Below are 12,272 nucleotides of genomic sequence, written 5' to 3'. Positions count from 1 at the left end.
AAAGCACACCGACTCACTGAGAATCGAGTCACAAACACATTACGGTTGCATGTTTCCATCTGAAAGTCTTAGCACACCTGCCGTTCACAAAATAGGGAGCGAAAAAGTCTCTCAGAAAAGGTTGTCTTCGTGTTCACCTGCAGGAGCTCAACAGTGTTACTGTGCAAAATGAGGTCTTTGTCTTTTGTCTAAGGCTGGAGAACGGGCATCAGCTGGCTGGTGAGGACATGTACTCAACTCAGTCCATCTTCATGTTAGAGCTCACCTCTGAAATCTTTTAATGCCCACAGCTGTGGCTGTGGCCAGGTTGTCTGTTCGTCCATTCATCCATTCATCTGTCCGCCCGTCTGTCCCATTCTCTTGAAGGCAATATCTCAGGATCACCTGGAGGGAATTTCATATCTGGCACAAACGCCCGCTTGGACTCAGGGATGAACTGATCAGATTTTGGTGGCACATTGTGATCATATTTCACATTTAGTTGATACTGAACTGGTGACACTGATCTTTGGTGTCCACCTTGAAACTGTGCTGATTGTATAGATCTTATGTGCTGCTGGGTTGAAAGTGTGAGTGAAGCGTCCACGTTTTACAATTTGTAGCTTCAACATCCATATATGAAACATTATTTAATTCCTTCAAACTCTTGACAAGATATATCTGTGGACAGACATGGATATGAACTGCAACTTAACCAGTTGGTGGAGGTTACTTTTATTTCTTTCATTTGTCTGCTCAGTACATCTGAGGTCCCATGCTGACTCATTACATTTACAGTGTAATGCTTTTAATGGGCTTCCATAAGATTTGAGGACTTTCTGTTAACATATCAGGGACTTTTACAATTCTGTCATTTTGTTACTTGTTATTCAGATCCTGTTGTTGATGCACTTGGAAATTTGCTTATTAATTTTCTTACCAAGAGTTGGATGAGAAGATTCATACCACTCTCATGTCTGCACGAAAAATAGAAAGCTAGACTAAACAATTATCAGAGCATACGACTGGAAACTACCTCTGTAAAAGGTAAAACAAAGCACTTGCCAGCACCTTTTAAAAGATGTGTTATGTAAGAATTTCAGTTTGAAACATTAAAAAATTAACTAAGATTATCAACAGAATATGAAAAAAATAACTATTTTGACATTATGTCAAAGATGTCTGTGTATTGTGTTGCTGAGACATCTAGAAGTTAGCATGCTAACCAGTTAGCCCCAGCCCATCCTGTCCTGTAATAGCAGTTTGTACCTGAAGAGGCGATACTCTGATGGTATAGCTCGGGCCTCCAGAGGTGGCCGCTCACTGATGCCTGACCTCCCTCTCACTCCTCTCCCACGTCTTGCTCCCCTGTACCCTCCATCCTTCAGCAAAATCTAATATCACTGCTTTCCGTTAAGAATTCTGGTGATAAAAACATACCAAAAAACACAAACATCACTTATTTTTACAACTACATTTATTAAAAAACAAAACAAAAAAATAGAACAAAAAAACAATAAAGCAACCAGTGTCCCACCAGGGATGAGACAGTTTACGGAGAGAGACATTTTTAAAAGCATACAAACCAGCAAACTGTAATCTAGCAGCATCCAAATGTTGGAATCTCCAAAATCATCATTTATATATTTAAATATATAGTTGTTGTTGTTGTTGTTTTTTTTTGCCCTGGCAAGCTACACACTTTACAACATACACAGAGCTTTCTCTCTCCTTAGTGCAGAAAAAAAACAAAAAACAAATACCCTTAATAAAATAAACAACTTTAGGTTAAATAAGCTTAAATAATAGTGTTAAATACAAGACACTTCTGTGGCAGATATGTACAGAAATAAACACATTTGGCATTGTAAGTGTGGTTCACTGGCGCTTGCTCTAATGCTCTAGAAACCACTGCATAAGAACACGTTTTGCTGTGATAAACTACACAGACAGACACACACACACACATACACACACATTCATACATACACATAATTTCATATCAGTGAGCCACAGACAAGGCATGTGTTTATAAAAGAGAATTAAAAGCAAAGAGAAACAATCCATTTACAACCAAGAGTTTTAGGCACAGTCTCTTCCTGTTTTATAAATACATGTCAAGTACAACTGCTTCTCGACAGGAACTCTTCACGTTTGTGCTAACTTTTTTTTTTTTTTTTTTTAAACACAGTTTCGTAACTACCACTTTGTTATTGCTAAGACATTGTGACAGTGAATGGAAACTACTGACAAACGTGTGTAGGGAAAGCACCTTTAAACAACAAAATTACTGCCATGTGACCCTACATTACAACACTGAGGAAAAGAAAAAGTGGAATTCATTGAAAAGAAAAAATGGCCCAGAACACCAAACCTTGAAACTTTTGTGACTTTTGGAACCAGAAATAAAAGGGTCTCAGTTGAGCTACATTCATTTCCCCCCGACTGTACGTTTCAAGACCACCACATGTGGATTCCTCTTGGTGCAAGCAGACAGTAAGTACCACTTCATTATGTCCAGTACATTCCTCCCCTCCTCGCCTCACCCTCCCTACTTTCCTGTGTCCGTGAAGGCCGGCACAGAAACAGCTGTGTGACAGTGTGCGCAGTATGATACAGTACAGCTGAGTATACAGTACAGTAGACTGGCGGGACATACGTAGGTAGATTATATGTTGACTACAGTAAATGAGCTTTACATTCCACTACTGTAAGAAGATCCCAGGGACTCAGGCGGGGCCTTCGGGGGTTGCCTTTCTCAATTCCTCCCCAGCGCCGGAGATGGGGAGATTTCCCAAGAGTCTCGTTTGCCAGGATGGAGAAACCGTTAACGTTAGAAACAGCCCTGCGCTTCAGACAGAAGAGGATCCCAAAACTAAGGTCCAGATCAAGGTTTTAAGTCTCTCCACACAGGGCTGCACTACAGTCTCCTAAGCAGGGGCTTTTTAAAAGAGTCTTGATTACGCTGGGGGCCGGTAATGGTTTGTTTGAAAGTTTGTTTGCCTGTGGATCATCTGGGAGTCTTAAGTAGGAGTTGAGTGGGTGCCCAGGAGGAGTGAGGACCGTCTTGCTCTCTCGCCCTCTCTCTTTCTGCCGGTCTCTCTCAGGGTTTCTTGTCAATGGTGTGAAAGAACCACTCTGTGAACTTCCTGAGCTGAGCTGCCGCCGTCTGGCTCTCCTCCTGCAGTCGCATGTTATCCTGTCTCAGGTGTTGTACCTCCTCCTGCAACATCGCCTTATCCTCTTTCTCCTGAATGCACACACAAACACACACACACACATAATCAACAGCGGGCTATGAGGCAAAAATAAATGGATACACAAGAGGTTGATAAAAGCCCCGCTATTACAAGACCATCCGTCTTTCGTCAGCGCTGTGTAAATGGGAGGCATTAAGATGGCAAAGCAGCCTTTTCTCCGTTGTGATAAAAGTGCATTTCCGCTCTCCATTTTAAGCACATTAGTGGACGTGGGGAAATGCTGGGCTGGGAAACAATCAGGAAAGGAAGCAGGATATTGAATTAAGTGGATGAGTTTGTATTACATGGACCTCAGGGCCCCCATTACTCAATGTCTATTCTCCTGAGCTGAGTGACACGGACATGCACTGTTTGCCTACGTGAAAAAGGGAAGCAAAAAGGTGACGAAAACATAATCATGAATATGTAATGAGTTTGATGTGAGTGGACTTACCTTTCTGAGGTCATGCTGCAGCTGCCGAAGGATCACCTCCAACTGGTTGACTTTGCCAGTTAGTGTGGAGGGGGAGCTGCTGTTGGGGGACACAAAATAGGATATTGTTAAGACTCAATAAAGACTGATCTGTCACATAAGAAGCTGATAATGGACAATTAGCCAAGTCTGCCCCCCTTAGTTACTGCTGCTACGCATGTTGAGCTTTCTGTTCTCACATGGCAAGTGTGAAGTTTACATTGATCATGGTGGTAGATTTACCATCTAAATTGTAGGAATTTCTAAAACAATGTGTCCTTGATTTCAAACAGAAGCAGTGGACTGATTTCATCAGCTTTAGCTAGCTAGCGAATGGTAATGCTAATTCTAAAACTGTTGCCAGTTGACATTTAATGTTTCCGGTTGGTCTCTGTTAAACAGACAGGCCTATAAAACAGCAGTAAATGTGATGGTAATATACTTCACATGCTAACAGACTGAGGCTAAAGTCTGAGGGGATGTGGAAGTACAGGAGTGGCATTGTTCATGGACTGCAGTGCAGAGCTAGTTAGCCCTTGCCCCTGATCATATTTGGGCAAGCAACACAGTGGTTAGATTTACGCTGTAATGTTTGTATTGTTTCACTTTCACCAGATGAATAGATTTGAAGGTGAGAAACAACTGGCAAACGCTCTCTAACACTGTAACTCACGGTTAGATGGAGATTCTGGAGTGTAAACTTTTCCAAAGCACATAAAGAGCAGGACAAGAGGCTCAGTGTCATCTACACTCTCATATACTCTAAACAGCTTGGCTCCTTTTCTAACATTACCTATAACCTCACATAATAATATACAGTAGTTAGCTAATGACGTGCCCCTTGCCTTTGGATATAACACTCAGTCATTGTTGTACGTAGTACGCTGGCATGCAGCTTATGTTAGAGCAGATAAACATGTTGTTTATTTTATCCCTTTCAGTGTGGCTCATGAGTGTTTGGTAGAGGTTAGAAAAAAGACACCACCCTCAAAACTCTTGAGATGCTGAGTATCGCTCTTATTAGAACCTCATGCACGCCACTTCATCATGTGGAGAAATCCAAAGCTTGACAGGCCTGCTGTGCCTGGTTATGGTTGCTAAGCTACGATTGGCCAATCACTGCTGTCCAGGTTTGAGAAAACAGTCACTTTTTCACTTGCTACAGGAGCATTGGTGCTTGTGTGTCTGTGTTTGTCCGTAAAGCCTACTCTGCCTCCAGCGCTGCTCCCTCCGCCTCCACCACTCGTCTGGTCAGCTCTCTGGAGATCTGCAGAGCCTCTGCCCGCTGCATGTCCGTCATGGTACAGAAAGACGCCACGCGCTGGTCTGGAGACAGAACAGGTGACGTAACAGGTCATAATCTGGCCTTAATATCAAAAACAGGAAATGTGTTCAGCAATGCGCTTCATGGTGTCAACGTGCAACTAAAGCAGAGCAGAACAACACACTCGCATGCACACATTCCTGACAGGACAGGGTGATTCATTCATGCTTTGTATGAATGAGTGGTTCTGGTTTAAGCACTGCTGCAAAGCCACCAAAGGAGATCCTCCCATACTGAGAGATCTATAACCAGACAATAAGGAACAAGGTTTTAAACAGAGCATTTCTAGACTATCACAGATGAAGTCAGTCCCCTGGGTGTTGCTCCGGTGCCCTCGCCCCTCTGAGCTTCCTCTGACAGCTGTTTGGCTCATAATGGGCTGGATCCCAGAGAGCTGTAAGGCACCAGTCATGCTTGTTTTACCATATCAGGCCGTTAAGCTTGCTCAAAGCCCCATGGAAAACCCATACGTGGCATGTCACACTTGGGGACTGCTCAGTTTAAAAGTGCAATGCTCTTTTCATTTAGAAACCACTCTTCTCTCTCAAGCCCTTGGTCTGAGACTAAAGATAGGGGGATCTGCATATTCATAGCAAAGATTAAGGAAACCCTTCCATTAATTTAGCCACCCAAATGAAAGCTAATCCACTCAGAGACAAAAGCTGATCGAGCCTGGAGTTGGTTGTTCAGACGAGGCAGGAAAGAGAGACCAAGCTTCATTTACATATGAATGAAATTTTCCTCGTATTCGAAGGCTGCATCAGAAAGATTAAAGAGTTCTAGGAAAGCAGTGACGGGCGCAGAAAAGCAGCTTGTCATTTTTGTGTGACCCAGTGCCCAGATTTACTGGACCAACGGCTGAAAATCAAACAAAAACAGATTACACTGAAGAGAAAACACGGCAATCTATGTGAGTGACTGCACGGTGTTGTATTTATTTGTGATGGAATATTAAAAACATATCCAGTAGTTGAGCTGTCAGTGATGGCACCAAAAGCCTTTTGTTGCCGAGATTTACCAAAGCCCAATTTTTTTTCAATCTGTTTCTATTCTCAAAAGTCAGGAGGCCACAGTGTGTTTGTGGATGCCGCGAGCCAATTCAAACTGTCTTTTTGCATCATGAATACAAGCAGTCTCTCAGGATTTACACGACCATAGTCATGAATACTATAAACACTTTACATATCTGGCAACCTCTTTCTGCCCTGGCTCTAACCAGAGCTGGTTAAACATACATGGCACAGTGGCAGCCTGGTGCCGCTTTCTGCTCGGCAACAAGGTTCCAGTTTACACAGCTCTTTTCTGGGCCAGCCAGGCTGCCGTGACAACTGCCTTCTTGCTGCCAGTCAGACTTTGCATCATCTCCACTGATTCCACTCTCGTTAAATGTTATGCTGCAGGCAATGCAGCAGAAAACGTATCAAAGGAACTCTACACGGTATCCATTAATTATGACAAATGTATAGTCACATGCTACATTGCCTGCTCATTGGTCTCCGGGTCAGACGGAGTTCAAGTGGAAAAAAAAACTTACAGTTGGCATGTTACAGTTTCCATGACAAATGGGAGATAAACTGGTATGACAGCGGTCGAAAAAATACTTAAACTGGGGGAAGAAATGAAGAGGTGATGATGGAGTGGCTGAGGCGTGTCAATGCTAATTAACTGAAAAGGTCGTGACTGAGTGAAAAGACAGGTTTCAGTTTTGACAGGAACGAATCAGTCATGTTGTCTGGAAACACAACAGACTGTAAGTCCTACATTTATGGGAGCACTCAATCCCTAAATCACTTGTTCCACAGTCACTGGCCACCAAAACCCACAAACACTCTGAAGCAGCCATTCACACATTTTTTAAGAAACAACAGTCCACCTGAAAACTGCTGATTTCTAAGAAGAGAATCTGTCGCTTTAGGAAAAAATCCAACATCTTCCTGTGGACCAAATTCAGACTTAATGGACAAACGACCAAGAGAGGAGTTGAAATTACCCCAAACTATCAATCCAACACCTTAATGATACAAGGCATCGCTGTAAGAACTCTCCCTGAGTGACGACGGGCTGGTTAAAAATTTGGGTTTCAAAATTGCCCTGAGAAATGATGGCTTATTTTTCCAAGTGACAGTGTTTGATGGGAATCAAAAGCAAAAGGATTCCCACGAGTCACCCCCTACAGAACTTAGGAGACAGTAGAAGAAACGCAAACACAAAGCGCACACAAACCTGCACATGCAAGCGAGCTAGCACTTGCAGATTAAGGACACACAAACACATACACACATAAACACACGCTAAGCAGCCAGGAGGAGGGGGGAGGTTACACGAGGTGCCAGCAGCTTCAGCTAGGCTGGTTACCTTCAAAGGCTCGTGCTGCATCAACCAGGTGAGACCAGTCCAGGCCTGAGGCAGTGTCTGGGAGGGGCATGAGGCCCGGGTCGCTGAACTTGGACCTTTCCGCCAAGGAGCCGTCAGAGAACCAAAACTCATCTGCAGAGACAGGCAGGCACTCTGATCAGTGTCTAGGCCTGGCGTGAGTTTAGGGCTAATCTCTGACTCGCCCATCAGTTTGAATCAGAGCAGACAAGAGGGGTTGGGAGAGAAATGGGGGGGCGTAGAGGGGGGAAGGCAGGGGGTTAATTCAAACTAGTCATTGCTGACTAAAAGGGATGATATAACTCCAGCCTTGAATCTATGCTAAGTAGCTCCTATCCAGTCATGCGTACACCTGAGTGCAATTCTAACCTGGATGCACCAAACTAACAAATCCTCTTGAAGGTTCAAACAATTTAACTTTGAAAAAGAAAGTTCAGTAAATATATGACAGCAAACCGCCATCTCTGCATAGCACTCGCAAGGCGCTGTCTGAGGGGCGATAAATGACTTGTCAAAGTGAATGTCTTCATGTTTCAATCAATATCTCCTTTCCCTCCCCTCTGTCTCTCCCACCCTCCCTCCCCGTCAGCCCTGAAAGACAGGGAACGCAATAAACAAGGCCCCATTCTGCAGAGAGGCATTTAGAAAAGCATGAGTGGAGAAGCAGAGAAGAGACCGAGAGAGCTTGAGGTGATGCTGACACTCTCCTTTCAATTTACCCCGCATCTTGGAGCCCGAGTGATTCACTGTTTACAAAATTGGACTGTTTCAGTGAGGGAAAGAGAGAGCCCGTGTTCTCAACTATCCTTCAAAACAATCGCGAATCCATCAGGTTGACAGCAGAAGAGGCTAAAGAGAGAAACATCTTTCCAAAAGCCATTTTCTAGCTAACCGCGGCAGCCGGAGACGGATGAGGAATGGTATGGAAATGAGACAGGAGGGACGGAGAGGGAAGGCAGGCAGGGACTTATGAGTGAATGAAAAATAATGTATGACAGACACCGTGACACTCCTGATGGGAAAATAGGCATGTTCATGTCACAGATCTTAAGGACCTGCAGCAGTGCAGACAGGACACATCACACCTCTCATCACTAATGCATATTGAGTGGATGCTGGGTGAACAGTAGAAAAGGGAACGCCAGCCAGAAGTGACAGGTGTCTGCTTAATGCAGACGGAGCGGCAGGCCCCTTGCAAGTTGCATGCCGCCTCACCCAGTTCCAATTAGTTGGCTATATTCAGGAGTGTTGCTGGAGTGTGTACCAGTTGTGCTAATGATATTGGTAGGACACAAGTGGCTCTTCAAACAAGTATCTATATCCTGGCTCTTATCTGGTGCCAGAGAAGAAGAATGATAATCTAAGAGCAACATGCATGCATCTCCATCAGCCATCCTGTCTGTGAGGTATTTTAATAAGACACTGCAGAGTTATGTTGGTTTTCTTTAAAGCAGCTTTTCTGCAGTATCCTTGGTGAAGTATTACGCACATTTTTAAGAGTCTCACTGTCTGTACTTACTCCTTAGGTTGGATGCCCCCTGGTTGTGGATCATACGTGGAGGCAGCGTGCTGTGGTAAGGTGGGGTGGTGCTGAATAGGATGTCATTAGGCATGGCTTGGTCCAGCATGGAGCTGTGTGAGCTGGTGTAGGACGAACCCTTGCGGTTACTACACACACTCTCGTCTGATAGTGTCCGGTATAGGGACCGCCTTGGTGACAAACTTCCCACTGCTGACACCTGAGAACAAAAGGAGAACAATTTGTCAAGAGACAGTCAAAACAATGCAAATGTTTGAGCTGAATGACCTCCAAAACCCCACCGTTGGCCCCCTCTCTGCACCTTCCCTGTGCTTTAAATTTCCTCGGCACAGCAGGTTTACACGAGCGGGCAGCTGGGTGGGTAAGGAGGGAACACCGGAGCGCAGTGTCAGGAATCAATTACAGTCTTTGCTCTCAGGAAAATGCAGATGGATTGAACACAGCTGGAGAGTGTCTGGCAAGTGGGAAAACAGGGGACAGCGCTTGTGGAGGTGGTGACAGAGGTCACCGTGCTGAGGCAGCCAATAGTCACTGAGCCTAATGGTGAGAAACCACAGAAAGCAGAGAGGACTAAATATGGCCATTGTGACTCTTTAAGTCACAATAACTTTGCATTCACTGCCTCCATTTGGGCAAATGAGGCCTTTTGCAAAACAATGTACATTAGGGCAAGCTGCATGTTTGTCTCTGACTCCACCTAAAAGTAAACACAGCCCTCTAGAAGAGACATCTTCATCCAGGTCCACCCAAACCACCCTGTCATAAGTGTAAGGTTGACTGTCACTGCAGTTGTACGGTCGTCTAAAGAAGCTCAGAAAAAATGCAATGGCAGATTATTCTGTGGACTACGAGGACAATCATGAGTCATTTGACTTTGATGGCAGGCTGTGTTTAGACTTCAACTCTGTATTCCTTCCAATATTGTAATTAGTAGTATAATAGTGCAATTACTGCAGTTAGGTTAGCCAGCAAGTTGACCCAGATGTAGACCCCTATGCAGAAAGCCATAATGGCATTTTTGCGGAGAGGCTTGCACAGCCTTCCTTGATATACATTGTTTTGCATGATTCCCTGAATCTCTACAGCAGAGGTGGTGAGTGCAAACAGCATGGCCCATAGAGTCACAATGGCCACATCTACGGGGTATAGGCCAGGTTAAAAACAGCAGAATTTTGCTTTAATTAAACTCCAACATGAGCTACTATCCAGGGATTGGGATGAGTCCATTTAATGCAGGACTCTATTAAAAACTCTACACATCTTCTTTTGTGTGCTTGTTTACAAACCAGACAAAGACCCAATGAACACAGTTCAGTGAAGCGGTGGGTATAATGTACTTACATAAAGTGTGTCTGCTGCTTTCTGCGTGCTCTTTAGAATAGTCCTTGTATTACAAAGAATCTTATCACTTAAAGAGGCAAATGAAAGGCAATGCAGAGGTCAAAAGGCAACACAAGGTCAGGATGAATGATCACAAAGGCTGCGAGGGGTTGAAAAGCAAGGGCATCCCTGAGGGGATGTGCTCTGTGCACAGACAAGGAAGAGTACCACTGCTGGGATACTTGAGTTTCGTGACTGTGGCCAGAATTTTGTCAGAGGATCTCCTGTTTAAACACACAAAACCACAAAAGCCAATCCAATCCATCACTGTCCCTTTTAGCTTACATAAATATTGCAGGAGTGACATCAAAAGTAGCCACAAATGATATGCGGGGCAGTTGGCCAGATGGGTAAATGTCTGCCTTTGGCTTCCCAGCTGTAACCAACACTAGACAGATATCCCCACAAGCCAACACCCAGCCATCTCAATTTCAAAGACGGATTCCCCACAAATCCCATCGTGAGAATTTAACAAACATCTTGTGCGTCTTTAAATTTGAGATATATACTGGAATTCAAAGCAGCATACATACTGCCTCCGAAGAACATCTCAGAGGCTTTAACTTAACAAGGTTGTCTCTTATTGCAAGTTTTCCCACCCAACTTTACAAGATTAGACCCCATAAGGTTCTCGCTCATCAAAACAACTTTAAAAAGGATTTGCTGCTCTCTCGTATAAAGCAAAAATAGCACAGCTTTAGAACTCCAATAAATGGAGTCACGGCAAATGAAACCATTTGCAATAGGGCTTAATGTTTTTTCATAAGCCATCTATTTATTACATCTACAGCATCAAACCAGGCTCTCTGAACACATCTTGGCATTGGTTAGCTGAACCTGCTGCGCACAATATGCAGAAAATATTGTAGAAATCAAACCTGCAAGATTATGGACTATTTCAGTGTGTCTAAATCCACCTCAGCTGGCAACAGTCCTCACCTTGATTTGGGCTGCAATGTGTTTGAATTCTTTTGTACAGCAGCAACGTTCTTATCAGCCAAAGCAGCACTGAATCCACCTAGATTTTTCCTGATCTCGGTGACTTTTTTTTCCTCGGTGCCCACACTGAACAAAGACAACGACTGGCATTGTAAGCCTTTGACATGCCACTTGGGAGGATGTGTTGGACAACCACCTATTCAGATGCTTTTTTCTTTCCCACAGGAGGTTCAAAAGAGGAACGGTGTGGGAGAACAAGCTGTGAGCGGCCTTTCCTTTACGTCAGCCACACAATAGTCTGCCTGTCTGTGGAAGGGCGTCCCGGCGGACACGACGGCTGGCAAGGAAAATCTCTCTGCACCTGCTCACCCACACAATGGCATCGGGTGACTACCGGAAGTGACACATGAATTAACCTTTACCGTAGACTCTGTTTAATCACATTAGAAATTTAACAAGTCAGACTGTATGAAATTAGAAATACAACAATGATGTTTCCAACATTGTCATTATTGCAATTTGATTCCTTTACGTGCCAGCTTATGATTGAAAACATGCAGTCCCAGAGAAGCTGCTCCAAGAAAAGAACAGTATGTGTTCATTGGGATCAGATGTGCACAGTATATGGTTGGAGTGTTTGGCTCTGTGCCGTCCCTCATGCATATCTCTCCCAGATTGCTTTTCCACACACTGTATTATCACACTGAATCAGACTGGAGAGTGAGATTACAACAAAGACAGTACTTCTCTTTGAATCTGACAAGCAGCACTGTGCACCTTTACACTGGTTACTGTGCTTTCCATCTCTGTGGGAAACAAATCGCATCAAATGAAGTGAAATCGCAGTGCGGGCCTGATACACCTGCTTTCATTCTAGACAGGCACTAATGCTTCCTGGTTCTCTTTTCAGCACGACATTGTATACAGTGCAAGCCCAGTGTATGACAGGAAGACAAACTATTCACTGCACTGAGGTGCTTCATGTGAGGGACAAGGCCTGCCTGTGCCAGAGGACACGCCTGTCAT

General features: G+C 44.2%; 1 protein-coding gene across 8 annotated transcripts in view; it reads right to left on the bottom strand.

Annotated features, from left to right (window-relative positions):
* Positions 1-1,438: 1,438 nt before the first annotated feature.
* The window catches only part of LOC143327894 (signal-induced proliferation-associated 1-like protein 2), a 79,806-nt gene continuing 68,972 nt past the window's right edge, over positions 1,439-12,272 (bottom strand). For 3 of the 8 annotated variants that reach the window (XM_076742499.1, XM_076742501.1, XM_076742503.1), the window contains 5 exons: positions 8,907-9,126; positions 7,370-7,501; positions 4,899-5,016; positions 3,673-3,751; positions 1,439-3,229 (listed from right to left, as the gene is read on the bottom strand). In XM_076742499.1, the coding sequence (XP_076598614.1) occupies positions 3,083-3,229; positions 3,673-3,751; positions 4,899-5,016; positions 7,370-7,501; positions 8,907-9,126 (696 nt within the window). In that variant the 3' untranslated portion in view covers positions 1,439-3,082. The remainder of the gene's footprint in view (positions 3,230-3,672; positions 3,752-4,898; positions 5,017-7,369; positions 7,502-8,906; positions 9,127-12,272) is intronic. The other 5 variants (XM_076742500.1, XM_076742504.1, XM_076742505.1 and 2 more) reach the window with 4 other exon arrangements.

This window comes from Chaetodon auriga, chromosome 11 (assembly GCF_051107435.1).
Source record: "Chaetodon auriga isolate fChaAug3 chromosome 11, fChaAug3.hap1, whole genome shotgun sequence".
NCBI lineage: Eukaryota > Metazoa > Chordata > Actinopteri > Chaetodontiformes > Chaetodontidae > Chaetodon > Chaetodon auriga.
Note: the sequence above shows the minus strand (reverse complement) of the source record. Positions and strands in the feature narration are given on the sequence as shown.